Source organism: Protopterus annectens, chromosome 2.part1 (genome assembly GCF_019279795.1).
Source record: "Protopterus annectens isolate FY-2018-M chromosome 2.part1, PAN1.0, whole genome shotgun sequence".
Lineage (NCBI taxonomy): Eukaryota > Metazoa > Chordata > Ceratodontiformes > Protopteridae > Protopterus > Protopterus annectens.
In genome coordinates this window covers 324033055-324047395 of record NC_056729.1, presented here as the reverse complement: position 1 = coordinate 324047395, position 14341 = coordinate 324033055, and the positions used below count along the sequence as shown (strand labels likewise).

General features: G+C 40.1%; 1 protein-coding gene across 1 annotated transcript in view; it reads left to right on the top strand.

Annotated features, from left to right (window-relative positions):
• The window catches only part of TBC1D19 (TBC1 domain family member 19), a 2958314-nt gene that overhangs the window by 808822 nt on the left and 2135151 nt on the right, over positions 1–14341 (top strand). The window contains exon 8 of the mRNA XM_044062152.1: positions 9999–10109. Coding sequence (XP_043918087.1) covers positions 9999–10109 — 111 coding nt within the window. The remainder of the gene's footprint in view (positions 1–9998; positions 10110–14341) is intronic.

Here is a 14341-nt window from a genome sequence, read left to right as displayed (position 1 = left end):
GAAGTAGAAATTTGTTTATGTTCAGGCCCTGCAAAATGTATTTTAGCATGAATACCCCATATTTTTAGTATAGATGAGGGTGCAAGTAACAGCCATGGGGAATCTAAGGCTTCTGAGTTTCTGTTCTTTCAGTTGTACATAATTTTCTTTTACTGTGTTTTTTAAAGGGATTCATAAAAGGTTATAATGAATTGAACTGTTTGGAAAAAATGCAACATGAGCTCAAACAAATGTGTGAAATTGCAACTAAATAAAAATCATGTTAGTCAGTAGTACTAGGACTTTTTTAGAGAGAAAAAATAAACTGATCTTAAAAAAGGCCTTTTGTCACCCAAATGTGACAGAGTGGAGAAACATGAAAAAGTAGAAGAGAGAACTCTGAAAGTAGGATGCAGGTTTCATTTGCTCTGTTCCCCAAAGTCCTCAGAGTTGATCCTCAGCTTAGATCAAATGTCACTAGAGCTGAACCTTAACAGAGACCTTGAACCTTGATGTTGATTGCTTCTTTATTGCCAGCAATGTCTTCCTCTACAGGAGCATCCCAATTGGATCTATATGTGTGATATCTGATTCTGTTACTAAGGAGCACATTGGGTCCACCCCAAGACACCATCCAGTCTGAGAACTTGATACAGTCATCATTAGCACAGAAGGACCAAGTATCAAAAAACTTCATCAGGCCTTGCAGGTCTAGAAAAGAGTCCTCTTCTGAGCACTTGGATGATTTCAACTCAAGTATTCCAAGTAAGAAGACATGCATGAAGAGGCACATACACATTCTTTTGGAGTATATCATCCCAGATATGGGGTTTGACCAAGGGGAGGCTTCCCCACATTCCCCTCCTAAGGGCCTCCACATTTGGGGAAGTCCTACAAATGGTGCATCACAGGGGATCCTAACCCACCAACTCCACTTCCCTGGAGAAATAGATCTTACAAAACTCTTGTTCGTCTGCCACCTCCTACAGCTTGAGTGGTCCTTCGACACAACAAGATCAATTTGCCTTTGTAGTGCAGAGAGCATAGCATGAACCAGATGTTATCCAGCCAGTCAAAATGAAAAACAAACCAGATTCTGTGGCCTCCCAAAGCCAGGCAACGCTGGAGTTAAGGACCTTTTGCAGACTCCATTCTTGTATCAGTAGCTACCGAAAGAAAGACTCTAGAAGAAGCAGAAGTGATCTGTTCTCTAGATAAGGGCTCTAGGGTTATCGATTGCCTAGGAAAGTGAGTACATGCATTAAGCACTTTTTCCATCAGGGACACTATTTACTTGAAATTCAAGATGAGGTTCAGAGGGATCAAGCTGACAAAACCTATGATTCTGAGAAACGTTTGCTTCTTAGTGAAACTTATCCCTAATGATTCAAGATGTTTACTATGAATATTACCATACTCTACATGAGGGTTTTACACAAGGCTGAAGATGGGACACCAGTTGGCAGCAGGGTCTTACATTAATATGAGGAGGCAAGTGCAGAAAACTTCAAGGCGGTTTTTACTAACACCTTGCATGATGGGTTCTCACTAGTTTGGACGTAAGGTGAAGGAAACATTGGAAAAGAATGAACAAGGCAAGACACTTTCATCTGCTGGGGCAACATTTACTTCTCCCCATAGATCCTATGCCAGGAACCAAAAAGGACCAAATAACATCTGGTTCAACATATCCCAACATTCCCCCTCCCCCAGCTCTGTAACTCAGGAGATAAAGCCCTGACTGCAACCCAGATGACTTGAAATCAGTTAATGCTTCAGAAAGCTGGAAGAAGTGGTGTGGGCTAGAGGAGAGATATGTGACTTATGTCAGTGTGCTCACCTGGGACGAAGAGCTGTAGGTGGCTCCTCCCCCTTTGTTGCATTGGCTGCAATCCTAAGAACATGTCCAAGGGGGAGAATGTCGATGTGTCCATCCAGGTAGGTGTGGTAGCCCTTGTGGGGTCACATAAGGGAGTATGCATGCCTCCATATTAGGGCATAATGCATAGGTTGCATTAAAAAAAAAAGCCCTAATGGCTGCCAGGATGACAACTCCTTGATTAGCTCTCACTTCATGGGGAACAAATGGGCTGAGAATGTTTTTTACCTTGTGAGGACAGATATCATTGATGATCATCAGGCAACTGGGCTCATTAAAAGAAAGCAATTAAAAAACAAATCTTAACAGTCCCTCTTTGACAGATGGTCACAACCCTAGAGGCAGAAATGGTCTGGAAAATCGTGTCCATCATAATAGTTTGCTTGACATAAATTATCTACTTTTAATTTGCAATATGTATTCTTAATTTTCTGTAAATATATTTCAGTCTATGTTTTTATCTGTTCTGGGGATTTTGCCCCCTTGTATATAATTAATTATTAGCTACTGTAAAATGTTTTTATGTGTGTTTTGTTGAGCCTTTCTCCCCAATCCATTGTAAAACATTTAATCTGTCGAGGGGCTTTCTCCCCATGTATGTAGGTTCTCAACTACTATTTAAATGCTTTTGAGTCTGTTGTAGAGCTTTTCTCCCTGGACCTTCCCTGAAAATGGACAATTGGCTCAGTCAGACTTTCCCGGTGTCAAACGGCAAATAAATAAAAATAAATAAAATGGTCTCATCAAACCACCATGGGAGTTTATGAAATGCATTGCCTTGGTAACAACTCACCTGAGGCTAGAGGGAATCTGAATCTTCCCTTACATAGACAACTAGCTCATAGCTTTCATCTCAAAGGAGTTGCTGCTGAGATCAAGAGACTATTTGCTGAAGTTATACCTGTCCTTGGGAACTGCATCTGAAGCCCTCACAGACCTTAATGTTTATTAGAAAATGGGCTTACCATACATCAGTACCTTGATTGGAGAATGAACTTTCTCCAGCAGGGTATTAATGTACAAGTAATGCCCGGTGGAAAACAAGTCCACCACTTCACGGCAGCTTATCAAGCCACCATGGAGCTCGGACTAATAAAAACGAAGCAGCCACCATTATTTTATACTCGCTAACCAATAAAGTTGAAGTCTGCATCATTTACCAAGAAGTGACATTTGAACAAAAGGTTACAGTGTACATATCACAGATAAGTTTGGTGGCAGCAAATTGTGATGGGATAGTGCATAGGTTCATACTAGGCTAACGACCACCAGGGTCTTTACAAGCCTAGCTGTGCAACCCAACCCGGTTTTGTCCCAGAGTTCCTTGGTGGATTATGTTAGTAAGGAGATAGCTAAGGGTTGTGTGTGTGTGTGTGTGTGTGTGTGTGTGTGTGTGTGTGTGTGTGTGTGTGTAGGGGGATATGTTAGTTGGAGATTAATTTACTTACTGTTGACCTCTGTCCAGAGACATGGGGCCAGGCCAGGGGTGAATTTGAGATTTCCCATCCAGTGATCAAGATTTCTTTTGAACAGGGTCAGGAATGAATTCTGCTTCACATAGATGGGGTGCTTATTCCATAGAGTGAGGATCCTTTGAAATACAAATCAGTCCCTCCAGCAGGTTCTTTTTATGTTATAGACAAAGTTCAGGTTCTTGAATCTAATGTTTCTGGTGGTGTTTGTTTTGTGGATGTGAAAGAGATCCATCAGAAGACATAGATCACCTCTCAGTAAACTGTATGAGACCGAGTACAGAGATAGGACATTAATGCATTCTGTGTAGGACCTGGTATTCATACCTTGGATTCTCCTGTGACGAACCTTCGAGGATGTTCAAACTGTTGCAGGTGCCTGGCCTGATACATGCCAAATGGGGCATTGTACTCAATGGAGGTTCCAATAAGGACTGAATAGAATGGTACTATTACTTCCTTGAATCTGGATGCCATATCCTTGCTTATGAGTTGAGTGATGGACACTTTCCCAAAGGATACTGTAATGCATTTCTTTCCATTGAGTTTTGATCTGTGGCTTTCACACCAGTCATTTGTTTGTGTTAAACTCCCTTGCAGAATGTTGGTGTCATACGGGAATCTATGAAAGCTCCCAGTTTTCAGTCATCTGTAAACTTGGTGAGCTAGAGGCCTTTGACATTAGCCTTGACTTCTGAGAAGTAGATCCCAAACAGGAGCGGGCCCAACACAAAGGCTTGGTGTACTCTGATGGTGACCGGTATCTTGCTCGACATGGTCTCACCGATCCTGCCTTCTTGGACCTGATCTTTGAGCCAGCTGGCAATCCAGAAAGTTATGTAGGGATTTATGCCTAGTTCTGAGAGTTTGTCAACAACACTTGAGTGTGGTATTGTATTGAACATCTTGGCCAGGTCAAGATAGACAGTATGCATCATTTTCCCCTTATCCATAGCCATGGTGACCCTCTGAAAGAAGTCTACCAGGTTACGTTGGCAAGACCTTCCCTTAACAGAGCCAAACTGGAATAGGTCCAATGTCTGTAAGTTGCCATTGCTCTTGTTCATCATTTCCACGATAATTTGTTCCATGGCTTTGCATATCAGACTCGTCAGACTGATGTAGTTGAAGAGTGCCTCAAGTGTTCCTGCTAGGTCATGTCTTAGCCTGTATATTGTCAGGACCCATTGAAGCAGTGTTTTAGCCTTAGGTTACGTCCGCAAGACCTTCCCTTAACAGAGCCAAACTGGAATAGGTCCAATGTCTGTAAGTTGCCATTGTTCTTGTTCATTTCTATGATAATTCGTTCCATGGCTTTGCATATCAGACTCGTCAAACTGATGCAGTTGGAGTGCCTCAAGTGTTCCTTCTAGGTCATGTTTTAGCCTATTTATTGTCAGGACCCATTGAAGCAGTGTTTTGGGCTTAGTGAGCACCTTCAGGACCTGCTCCCTGTTGATAGTTGGTGGGGATATGCTAGAAGGGATTTCACATCGGATAGTAGGGAGGTGAAATTAGAGCTAAATTTATCAGCCAGTAGAATTGCTGCATCACCCTGGTCAGTGAAGGTTGTGCCATTTACTACCAGTTCTGCATACTGCTGAGTATCACCTTTGAAATTCCAGACATAGCTGAAGAAGTCCTTTTGATTGTTCCCAGCCTGGGAGGCTATTCTGACCTTTTAACTGGTCTTGCTGGACTTTATTAGACTTTTTAGTTTCTTATTTTATTGAATCAGAAAGCTGTTGTCTGTATGGGAGTTGTTCTTTCTGATTTTGGTGGTGACTTTTTTGTTATATAGCCTGTTAAGGTAAGGATTCCACCAGAGTGGTTTGTTTTGGGGTTAGATCTGTGGTTACTTCTTGTAGATATGACATCCTCAATGTAGCTATTTATGTGTTTGCACAGGGTTTCTGTAAGTAATTCTGCATAGGTAGCTGTGTTCTCAGGGTTTGGGCGGAGATGTGAATTTTGACAAACCATCCCTTTAAAGGATGTAGTTTGCCTTAAAAGGATGTAGTTTGATTTAGTATAGTTCCTAACTATTACAGGTTTAGTTGGGTTCTCCATGCTGAATTTTATTTTGAGGGGTACAGCTTTGGGGTCCAATTTCACCAATGAGGATGTGACACGGGGGGGGGGGGTGCAACACTCTCCCATGTTTGTGAATACTAGGTCCAGTGTATTTGATCCTCTGGTAGGAGAGTGCACTATCTGGTCCAGGGTGTTTGTGTTGATGAAGTCCAGGAAACACTGTGTCTGTGAGTAAGAGGCAGTGTATGTTTCCCAGTTGTATACATAGGTAGTTAGTCTCTCATGAATGGGATAATTGGTTGGATGGTGAGCACCTCTAGTAGGCTTAGGTAAGAATTGTAAGCTTCATGGATCATAGAGGGTGACCAGTAGCTGGCCAGTACATGGTAGGGAACCTTGTCTATGGAGACTTGGACATGGAAGATCTCCAGGATATCATCCTGTTTAACCAACCTAGAGTTGTATTTGCTGCTAACATAGATTGAGTCACCTCCACCTTCAGCCCCTGTCTGTGCTGCTGTTGGCCTAAATGTGTGGAAGACACTGTAGCCTTCTACTGCAGGATTACATTCTGCAGCTTTAAACCAAGTCTTGGTAACAACCCAGATGTCTACATTCTCCAGAGTGTGAGGAGAGCTTGTAGGGTGTGGAGTTTCTTGTTTAGCTCCTAGCATTAAGTAGTAACACTTTAAGGTTGCTTTTAGGATGTTTTTGCTATGTTGGTAGCTTTATCATTTTGACATTGCCTAAAACAGATGGTAGGGGGATGGATAGAGTTTTAGCCAATGTCTGAATGCTCAGGGGGGCAGATGCAGATCATCATTTTCAAAACAATGGTAACCATGTCCTCCTGTGCTGATGATATTGGATTCCCCTGGTGTGACACCAGAAACTAAGCCAATTACAATTTAAGTAAAACTCAATCATTTTCTGTTCATATTGTGGCATCATCCTTGGTGAAGGTAGAATGCTGCTAAATGCAGGCACATGTCTGTCTTTGATACATATATATGTGATACATATTTGATACATATATAAAACTCCTATCAAAACTAAAACCTGTCTAACTAGCAGCTGATCAACTCCCTAATGACTTCTTAAAAACTGCTGCAAGCTCCATCGCCTATCCCTTATGTGTCCTAATCAATGTCCCCATACTATGGAAAATATCCCATATCATCCCCCTGCACAAGGGAGGCCCATCTAAAGATCTCTTTAATTGTTGGCCCATTTCCTTTCTCTCACCCCTAGCCAAAATCTTAGATAAATATATCCATAAGCAGCTCACAGACCACCTCACTACAAATAACTTCTTATCTAGCTCACAGCACGGTTTCTGTCCAAAACACAGTGCCTCCACAACTGCAAAAGTCATTTCTAGATATTGAAAATTACCTAAATGAACTTCAACTCATCCCAAACCTAAACAAGACAAAATTAATGATCTTCTCCAACAGGAAATCCAAAACAAAACCATCTCCTCCACTAATGGCATTATAATAGAACCAGTTAACCAAACAAAACTACTTGCTGTTGAAATAGACAACAACCTAACATTTGATAAACACATATCACTCACAAATAAGAAACTTCACATCAAACTTGGTGCACTATAGTGCCAAACCTTACCTTACTCAAAATGCCAGACTAGCCACAGCCAGATCCCACCTCCTATCTACTCTCCCGTACTGTTCTTAACTTTTTCCTAACCTGCACATCTGATTTACATCTACTTGATTCCTACTATAACAAAATAGCAAAAATTGCTGCTAATGTACCCAAAAAGACCCATCATTGCCTTGCTCTTCAAAAACTACACTGGCTTGAATTTCCCAATCTGTTATCGCTCAATCAGCTCATCACTGCCCACAAACCTGAAAACTGCCCTGCACTTTCCAACCTAGTGCAACTAAATACCAACCCCAGGACCCTTAGATCACCCAATAAACTTGTACTCAAGGTAACAAAATCCCATAATTGCTTTGGTGACTATGTCTTCTCCTTCAAAGTAGTCAAACAGTAGAACCTATTTTCCCAGAATATCTTAAAAAAACACAGATTGTCATAGCGTCAAATCACTCCTAAAGGAATACCTTACTCAACAATGGCTATGCTCCTGTAATACTCTTGGCTAGTTTCTCATGCCATCAATCAAATGTTTTCTTTTCTGCTATCTTCTTGTCTTACTTCTACCAAATGAAAATACCACAATGGTTTATTTTAGTTATATATCTAATGAGTTTCATATTACTGTCTGTAGTAAGGATTAAGAAATGTAATGCCTTCTGTTTTACATTCCCTTTTTGTAAATTGTGATTGTTGGCAACTGTTAAATTATTTTTGTATATTGTTTGTAAATCTTTTTAAAAAATATGTTGTAATCTTTTTTGTACTGTTGTTATGGAGATTTTCTCCCTGGGTCTCCGCTGAAACCATCTGCCTGCCCAGCGAGACTCTACCCGGTTAACAAATGTAAAATAAAATACATAAATAAATTCAGAGATATCCACAATGTCTGTTTTTATACAGTCCAGTGTGGTACACCTCCAGTCATTTACACCCACATGAACTATGTTAGAGTCATATTGGTACCTGTGGTGCAGTGGCCTTAGTGCGTTCTTGATACTGTGGATCCTAGCTCCAGATACCAAATAACTGTTATCATCTGCTTGTCCATCCTGGAGAGACGAGTATCTGTGTGTTGTACAATAGAATCCGCTATGACAAGAGTACTGATAAATTGTTTGCTTGCCTTATGGGCTTTGGTCTTGGGAGATCATTGGGTATAGTCTTATTTGTAGCGTTATGTGTTGCTTTTGATATGTGGGTTTTAGTGATTGCAAGGGTAGGTGTAGGTGTTGCAGTTTGATGGTTTAGGAGGTCTTTGAGGTTTGGAGAAGTTTCTGTTAAGTGCCTCAGCTTAAGAAGGTCTATGTGTATGGTGAAAGGTATGTGTGATGGATGTAGTGTGTGCGTGTGTGTGTGTGTGTGTGTGTGTGTGTGTGTGTGTGTGTGTGTGTGTGTGTGTGTGTGTGTGTGTTGTTGGCACCCTTGTCTGTAAATTAGATTTTTGCCTCCAAGAAGTTATGTATGTACATCTGTCGCATACTGCATTTTACTGCATTTGTTTCTTTAAAGATTAAAAGGTTGTCTGAGTATATGCAACACTTGCTAAATTGTGTCAGGATGCCCATATCTACCAAGCTGACCATATAGATATTTGTAAATTGCAAATCCATGTTGTCATGACCTGTATTAGGGTGGGCTATTATGGTTTAGGATCTTTGTTTTACAGGGGTCACCAGAGTGGTGTCTAGGGTGAAGGCTAGATGTTAGATAGTGCTATGATCTTAGACATTATCTAGATGCCCTAAGCTTAGCTCTGCACAAAGCCTTTCTGTGTTACTGGTTAAAGTCCTAAGAAGTAGCTTTATAGGTTTGCTACTATACAGGATAGTTCTAACCACCACTGTGCAGTAAACAGCTTCTTGAAGATGCACCTAATTAATAGCAGGCAGAAAAAGTTGAAAACTTACTCCCTTGCTCTCTGGCCAGTAAATGACTATACTTCAGGCTCCCAGGCGTACCTCCCAATGCAGAGAGACCAGGTAAACACCTTCTGCCACAAGATGGATGATCCTGAAACTTTTTAATGCAAAAGCACAGCAAAAGTAGCTTTCAGTGCAGATTAACACCCAACTAAGTCCCTAAAAACCCTCTGACTGAAGCAAAGATCTCACTTTAAGCCTGCCTGTGTGTTTCTCAACTCGGACTGACCAGGCTACTTTACTGCTGCCAGTAGAATAGCAGTCCTAGACTTCTTAATGTAAAAACTCACTTTAGTTAGCCAAAAGTGAAATGGTAGTAATTAGCTGCAACAAGTAATAGTCACTTTAAGCTCCCTTGTGTGTTTCCCAACTTGGACAGACCAGGCTACGTTTCTACTCCTACTAGAACTGCAGTCCCAGCCTTCTTAATGTAAAAAAAAAAAAAAAAAAAGTTTAGATAGACAGAAGTGAAAAGGGATTGGAAACAAATCAGAGTACTAGGTACAACAAATAATTCTCATGTTAAGCCTCCCTGTGCATTTTCCATGTTGGACTGACAATGCTAGTGCACTCCTAAAGTTTGCTGCTTTTCCATGAAAATATTTTACTCTGATGTTTTTTCTTACTGTTCTAATTTTCAAGATATTCAATGTCAGACTCAAGCATGTGAGTAGTTACAGTGCACTGAACGCCATTTATACTGGTTAAGAGAAAATTATCATTATAACGTAATGTTATAACTTGTACCTTCTTACAGTTTTCTTGAATAGCAGTCAGTGCTTGTGAATGAAAAGTCTTGTACATCCACAAAAAAGGATCCACAGTTTTTAACAACAATCAAACTCTCAGTAGACAATTCTACTAATTGATTTTGCACGGTCTTAAAAAATAATCTGAGACTTTCTGTGCATCTGTGGTAATGTACAATGTAGGCAAAAGATACAAAGTGCAAGAGAAAAATATACATCCTGAAATAAAGTGAATTTCTTACATTACCAGGCTTTTGTGCTGTTTTGTGATCATTGTTTATCCAATTCTTTAGAAAAAAAATATGATTAAATGTATATGTATTTATTTTATTGAAAGGTCTTGATAAACCTTCGTAATCCAAACTATGACTCCAGCGATATAACTAGTTTTAGGACACATTTGGGCTTGATTCAAGTTCCACTTCGTATTAAAAGCATCGTGGATCTGGTGAGTAGAAGAGAAATATTTGTTTATTGTTATAGTTGAATAATTTTAAGTTGTCTTTATTTCTTCTACCTCTTTAATAATATTCTGAAAAAAGAATCATTTCATGCCTCTTAACTGCAATGTCCCTGGTGCCTATTTATATTAAATATAGATGTATAATTTGCTGTAGAATCATAAGAATCTGTGTATGAAGTGGGTCAAAAATGCACCGCATTAGATCTGGAGATGGTTCTGGACAGAGCAAGACTAGGTAGGTATGCAATGCTGCACCTTAGGCTGATATTTTGGACTTGAGCTGTACTGCAGATGATTATCATACTGTTAGGCTACAGATCAGCCAATGTACCTTTAGAGTAGCTTGATTTTACAAACAATAAAACAGATCAGATCTTGGGCTATCTTTCTTATCTCTTGCTTGGAGTATGTTTCTTATGCTAAGCCCTTACCCTCTGGAAAAGTCTTTCTTAGATATGGCCGGAAGGGATTATTATATTTTATAGTTGATGTCTACTAGAATTTCAGAAAATAGTTAACTAAATGAATAAACGCTTAGTTCTTAGTACAACCCATTGCAGAATGAATCTAATGTCTTTTACATCATTATATCACCTATCACACTCTGATCTTGTAGTTTTATGTGTTATGTGTGTGTAAACATGTGTTGTGGTACCTGCACCAAACAGTGTTAGCTTCTTGCAGGCTGCAGGGCATCCACATTTTTTCTTTATTTAGACAACTTTCTTATCTTTGTATAATCTCTCTAAGTGTCAGGAATCTCCCTCTTGAATGAGAGATCTCTTGCACAAGCTTAGATTCCAGGAGAAGATTCAAATGTGTCTTATGATTTCTTCGCACAGGATTGTGTTCCCGGTGTGTTAGATGGACACCTCAGTTCAAAGAGTTTTTCTTCCACAGGAACAAAATAGATATACATCTAGATCTAATTCTAAGGTTTTACTGTCAGACTTTGGTCACTGTAAGGGAATACCTTAGAATTTTAGGGTTCATTGCATCTGTGATTCTCATGATACCTCTGGAAAACTCTACATGAGAAAAATGCAGTAGTATCTGAAGTCTCTCTGGTCCCAGCACCCACATCCTTTGTCCTTTCAAATCATAGTGCTGTTTTTTTTCTCAGAAAGGAAATCACTTGTTGGAGACAGCAAATATTCTTAACTCCAGGTCTCCCCTTCTCCCTCTCTGTTCCTAAGCAGTCAGTCAGGTTAGATACCTTGGAATTGGACTTGGGTAGTAGTTTCAGGTTGGATAAATTACAAGGAGTGTGAGACACCAAGGATAGATGCAAGCACATAAATATGAAAGAGATACTTGCTTTGATCAAGGCATTCAACTCTCTGAATCATCTATGGTCCCTGGAATCTCTTCAAGTTGTTATAGACAGTACCACAATCATGTGGTACATCAACAAGCAAGGGGGAACTGGGTTGTACCCCCTTTGCAGACTAGCCATGTTAGCTTGCGATATAGCTTTACAGCACAGTCTTTACTCTACAGGCATCCTATATTCTGTCAGAGCAAACTTGTGTGGCAAACAAGCTGAACAGGACAAGGGCATACCCTCAGGAGATATTCCAAGATTTGATCCATCTGTTGGGAGTTCATCAAGTAGACCTATTTGCCTCCTCTCTGAACAATCAGCTGGCAAGAGTCTGTTCCTGGACTTGATGCAAGAAGGCCTGGAAGACAGAGACCTTTTCTTTTCCTTGAACAGGAATGCTCCTGTATGATTTTCCACCCTTTCCACTAATATCTGGGGTATTCCTGAAGATTCAGAAGGAATCCTCCAAGATCATTGTAGTGACGTCCTTCTAGTCCAGGAAAAAGTGATTCTCCTTTCTTTTCGGAATGGCCAGGGCAATTACCCCAAGCTTCCTCATAGAATGGATCTACTCACATAAGATCAGGGGTATTTGATATACCCTAGCACCAGTCAACTTCAGTTGACTGCCTGAATGATACAGTCCGAATTGTCTTAAGGTATTGGTTTTCTGAAGAAGTGCTGTTAATGGAGGAAAGAAAGCCTGCCACTAGAAAGTCATATATTAGCAAATGTTTTCTAGTTGTTGGGAACATAACCAACGCCCATTTTGTGCTAGTTCTCTGGCTTTACAATATTTTTATCAGTTATTATCCTATGGCCTTTCTTACTCCTCTATCAAGGTTCATTTGTTAGCAATTTCATCTTGTCTGCCCTTGGATCCTCCTCTTTCAGTGCATTCTCATATCAAAATGTTTTTGACAGGGGTTTTGGTTAAGAGGCTTCCAAGAAAACTTGTGACTTTTACTTTGGATCTTAATTTGCATTAGAGAAGCTAACACTTTCTCCTTTTGAACCAGCTAACCTGTCTGATTTGAGGTTCTTAACTTGGAAAACAGTTTTACTGATTGCCCTGTCCTCTTCATGAAGGGTATCTTGAGTTAAAAGGCTCTTATGGTACTGCCCTAACTCATTTTCCACAGGGACAGGTTTTCTTTGAAATGTTATCCTTCTTTTATGCCTAAAGTGGTATCTGAGTTTACTTTAATCCAAACTATCAATATCCCTGTTTTCTTTCCTGAACCTAAAATGAGGGAGAAAGGATATACCATACCTTGGATGTCCTCCAAACTATCAATATCCCTGTTTTCTTTCCTGAACCTAAAATGAGGGAGAAAGGATATACCATACCTTGGATGTCCACAGACAACTCTGGTACTATCTTGACAGAACTAAATCTTTCAGATCTTCAGATCAATTGTTCATTTCTTGTGAAGGTAAGAAGAAGGGATAGCCTGTGCCAAAGCAAACTATGTCCAAATGGTTGTCTAACGCTATTACCTTTTGTTATACTTGTGACGTCCCTCTTCTGGACCAGTAATCAAGGAGCCTGAATCCTCACCACTGACACTGGTGAGGGATATTCACTTGGAACAAAGATAAGGTACACACAGTATTTTCAGATGCAGCTGTCTGCACCAACTACAATTTCCCTTAAGAGCACACAGGAAACACACACATTCAGGGGTCTGGATTTCCCTGTCTCTCAATCCAGGCCCGCAGTAAGACTCCCCCACTGGCACAGCTATAGAGTTGAGTCCTCAGCTGAATGTCCCAAGCCAAGTCCCCCATCACTCTCTTTGTGAAACCAGTGCTCTGTGTCCCTGCTCCGTGGAGCTGACACATATTCTTTGAGATTTGATTTGCGCACACACACACACACACACACACACACACACACACACACACACACAGGAAAATCTGTCACAGATTTACTAGCTATGCCCTTCTGCCCAGACTATAAGGTAGTTACTGCCACAGGGCACACTGAAGCCGGCTACTGTAAGGCTCTTACAAGGGTACTCAACTATACTAAGTGAAATCGATATTAATACAAATGGTAATGTTGACCAAACAGCAAGGCTTTCAGGAGTGGCCACAGTGTCACCAAATAAATGTAAGTACTCTTACAGGTTAAAATATTCTCTAATGGACCAGCCACAATAAAAGGTTTAAATATATTTAATAATAAAAGAACATGAAAACACTACATATCTGTTTACAGTAACACCAGAGTTTCAATCACAGGAAATATTAAAATAACACAGATGAATAGATTCACACAGATACGGAAAAAACAGTACTTAACTAATCTCACTATATTTTCCTGACTGATCTAAAGAATTACTATTCCCTGGTTACTTACTAAAGCAAGGCAAGATGAAGTGGGTGAGTGTCTTTCTTGGTCAGGTTTTAAAAACAGACTGCACTGAGACTTCTGTCTTATCTGACTCTTGTTCCCATACTACCCCATTTCCTAGCAACTGACCCAGAATCTAGCACACATGTCAGTAACATACACACACACACACACACACACACACACACACACACACACACACACACACACACACACACACATACAGCTTTGCAAAGATCTGTTGCAGTTTCTGGAAGTCATAAAACAATTTCAAACTTCCACCCATCCAGAGTAGTAATTAGTTCACCTCAAGAACAATATAGAAGGCTTCTTACTACAGACTTTTTGTCTCTGGATTTCTTTGAGACCTGTGAGATACAATCTTTATGGCTTATACCAAGTAATTTAATTTCAAACTATTTTTCAAAATTAGATGGACTGAGTTTAACCTCTTCTCTCCCAGTATCTTCTATTACAGTGTATTCATTTCAGTAGTTACCATACAGTCTGACATACAGGTATATTTATTTTTCT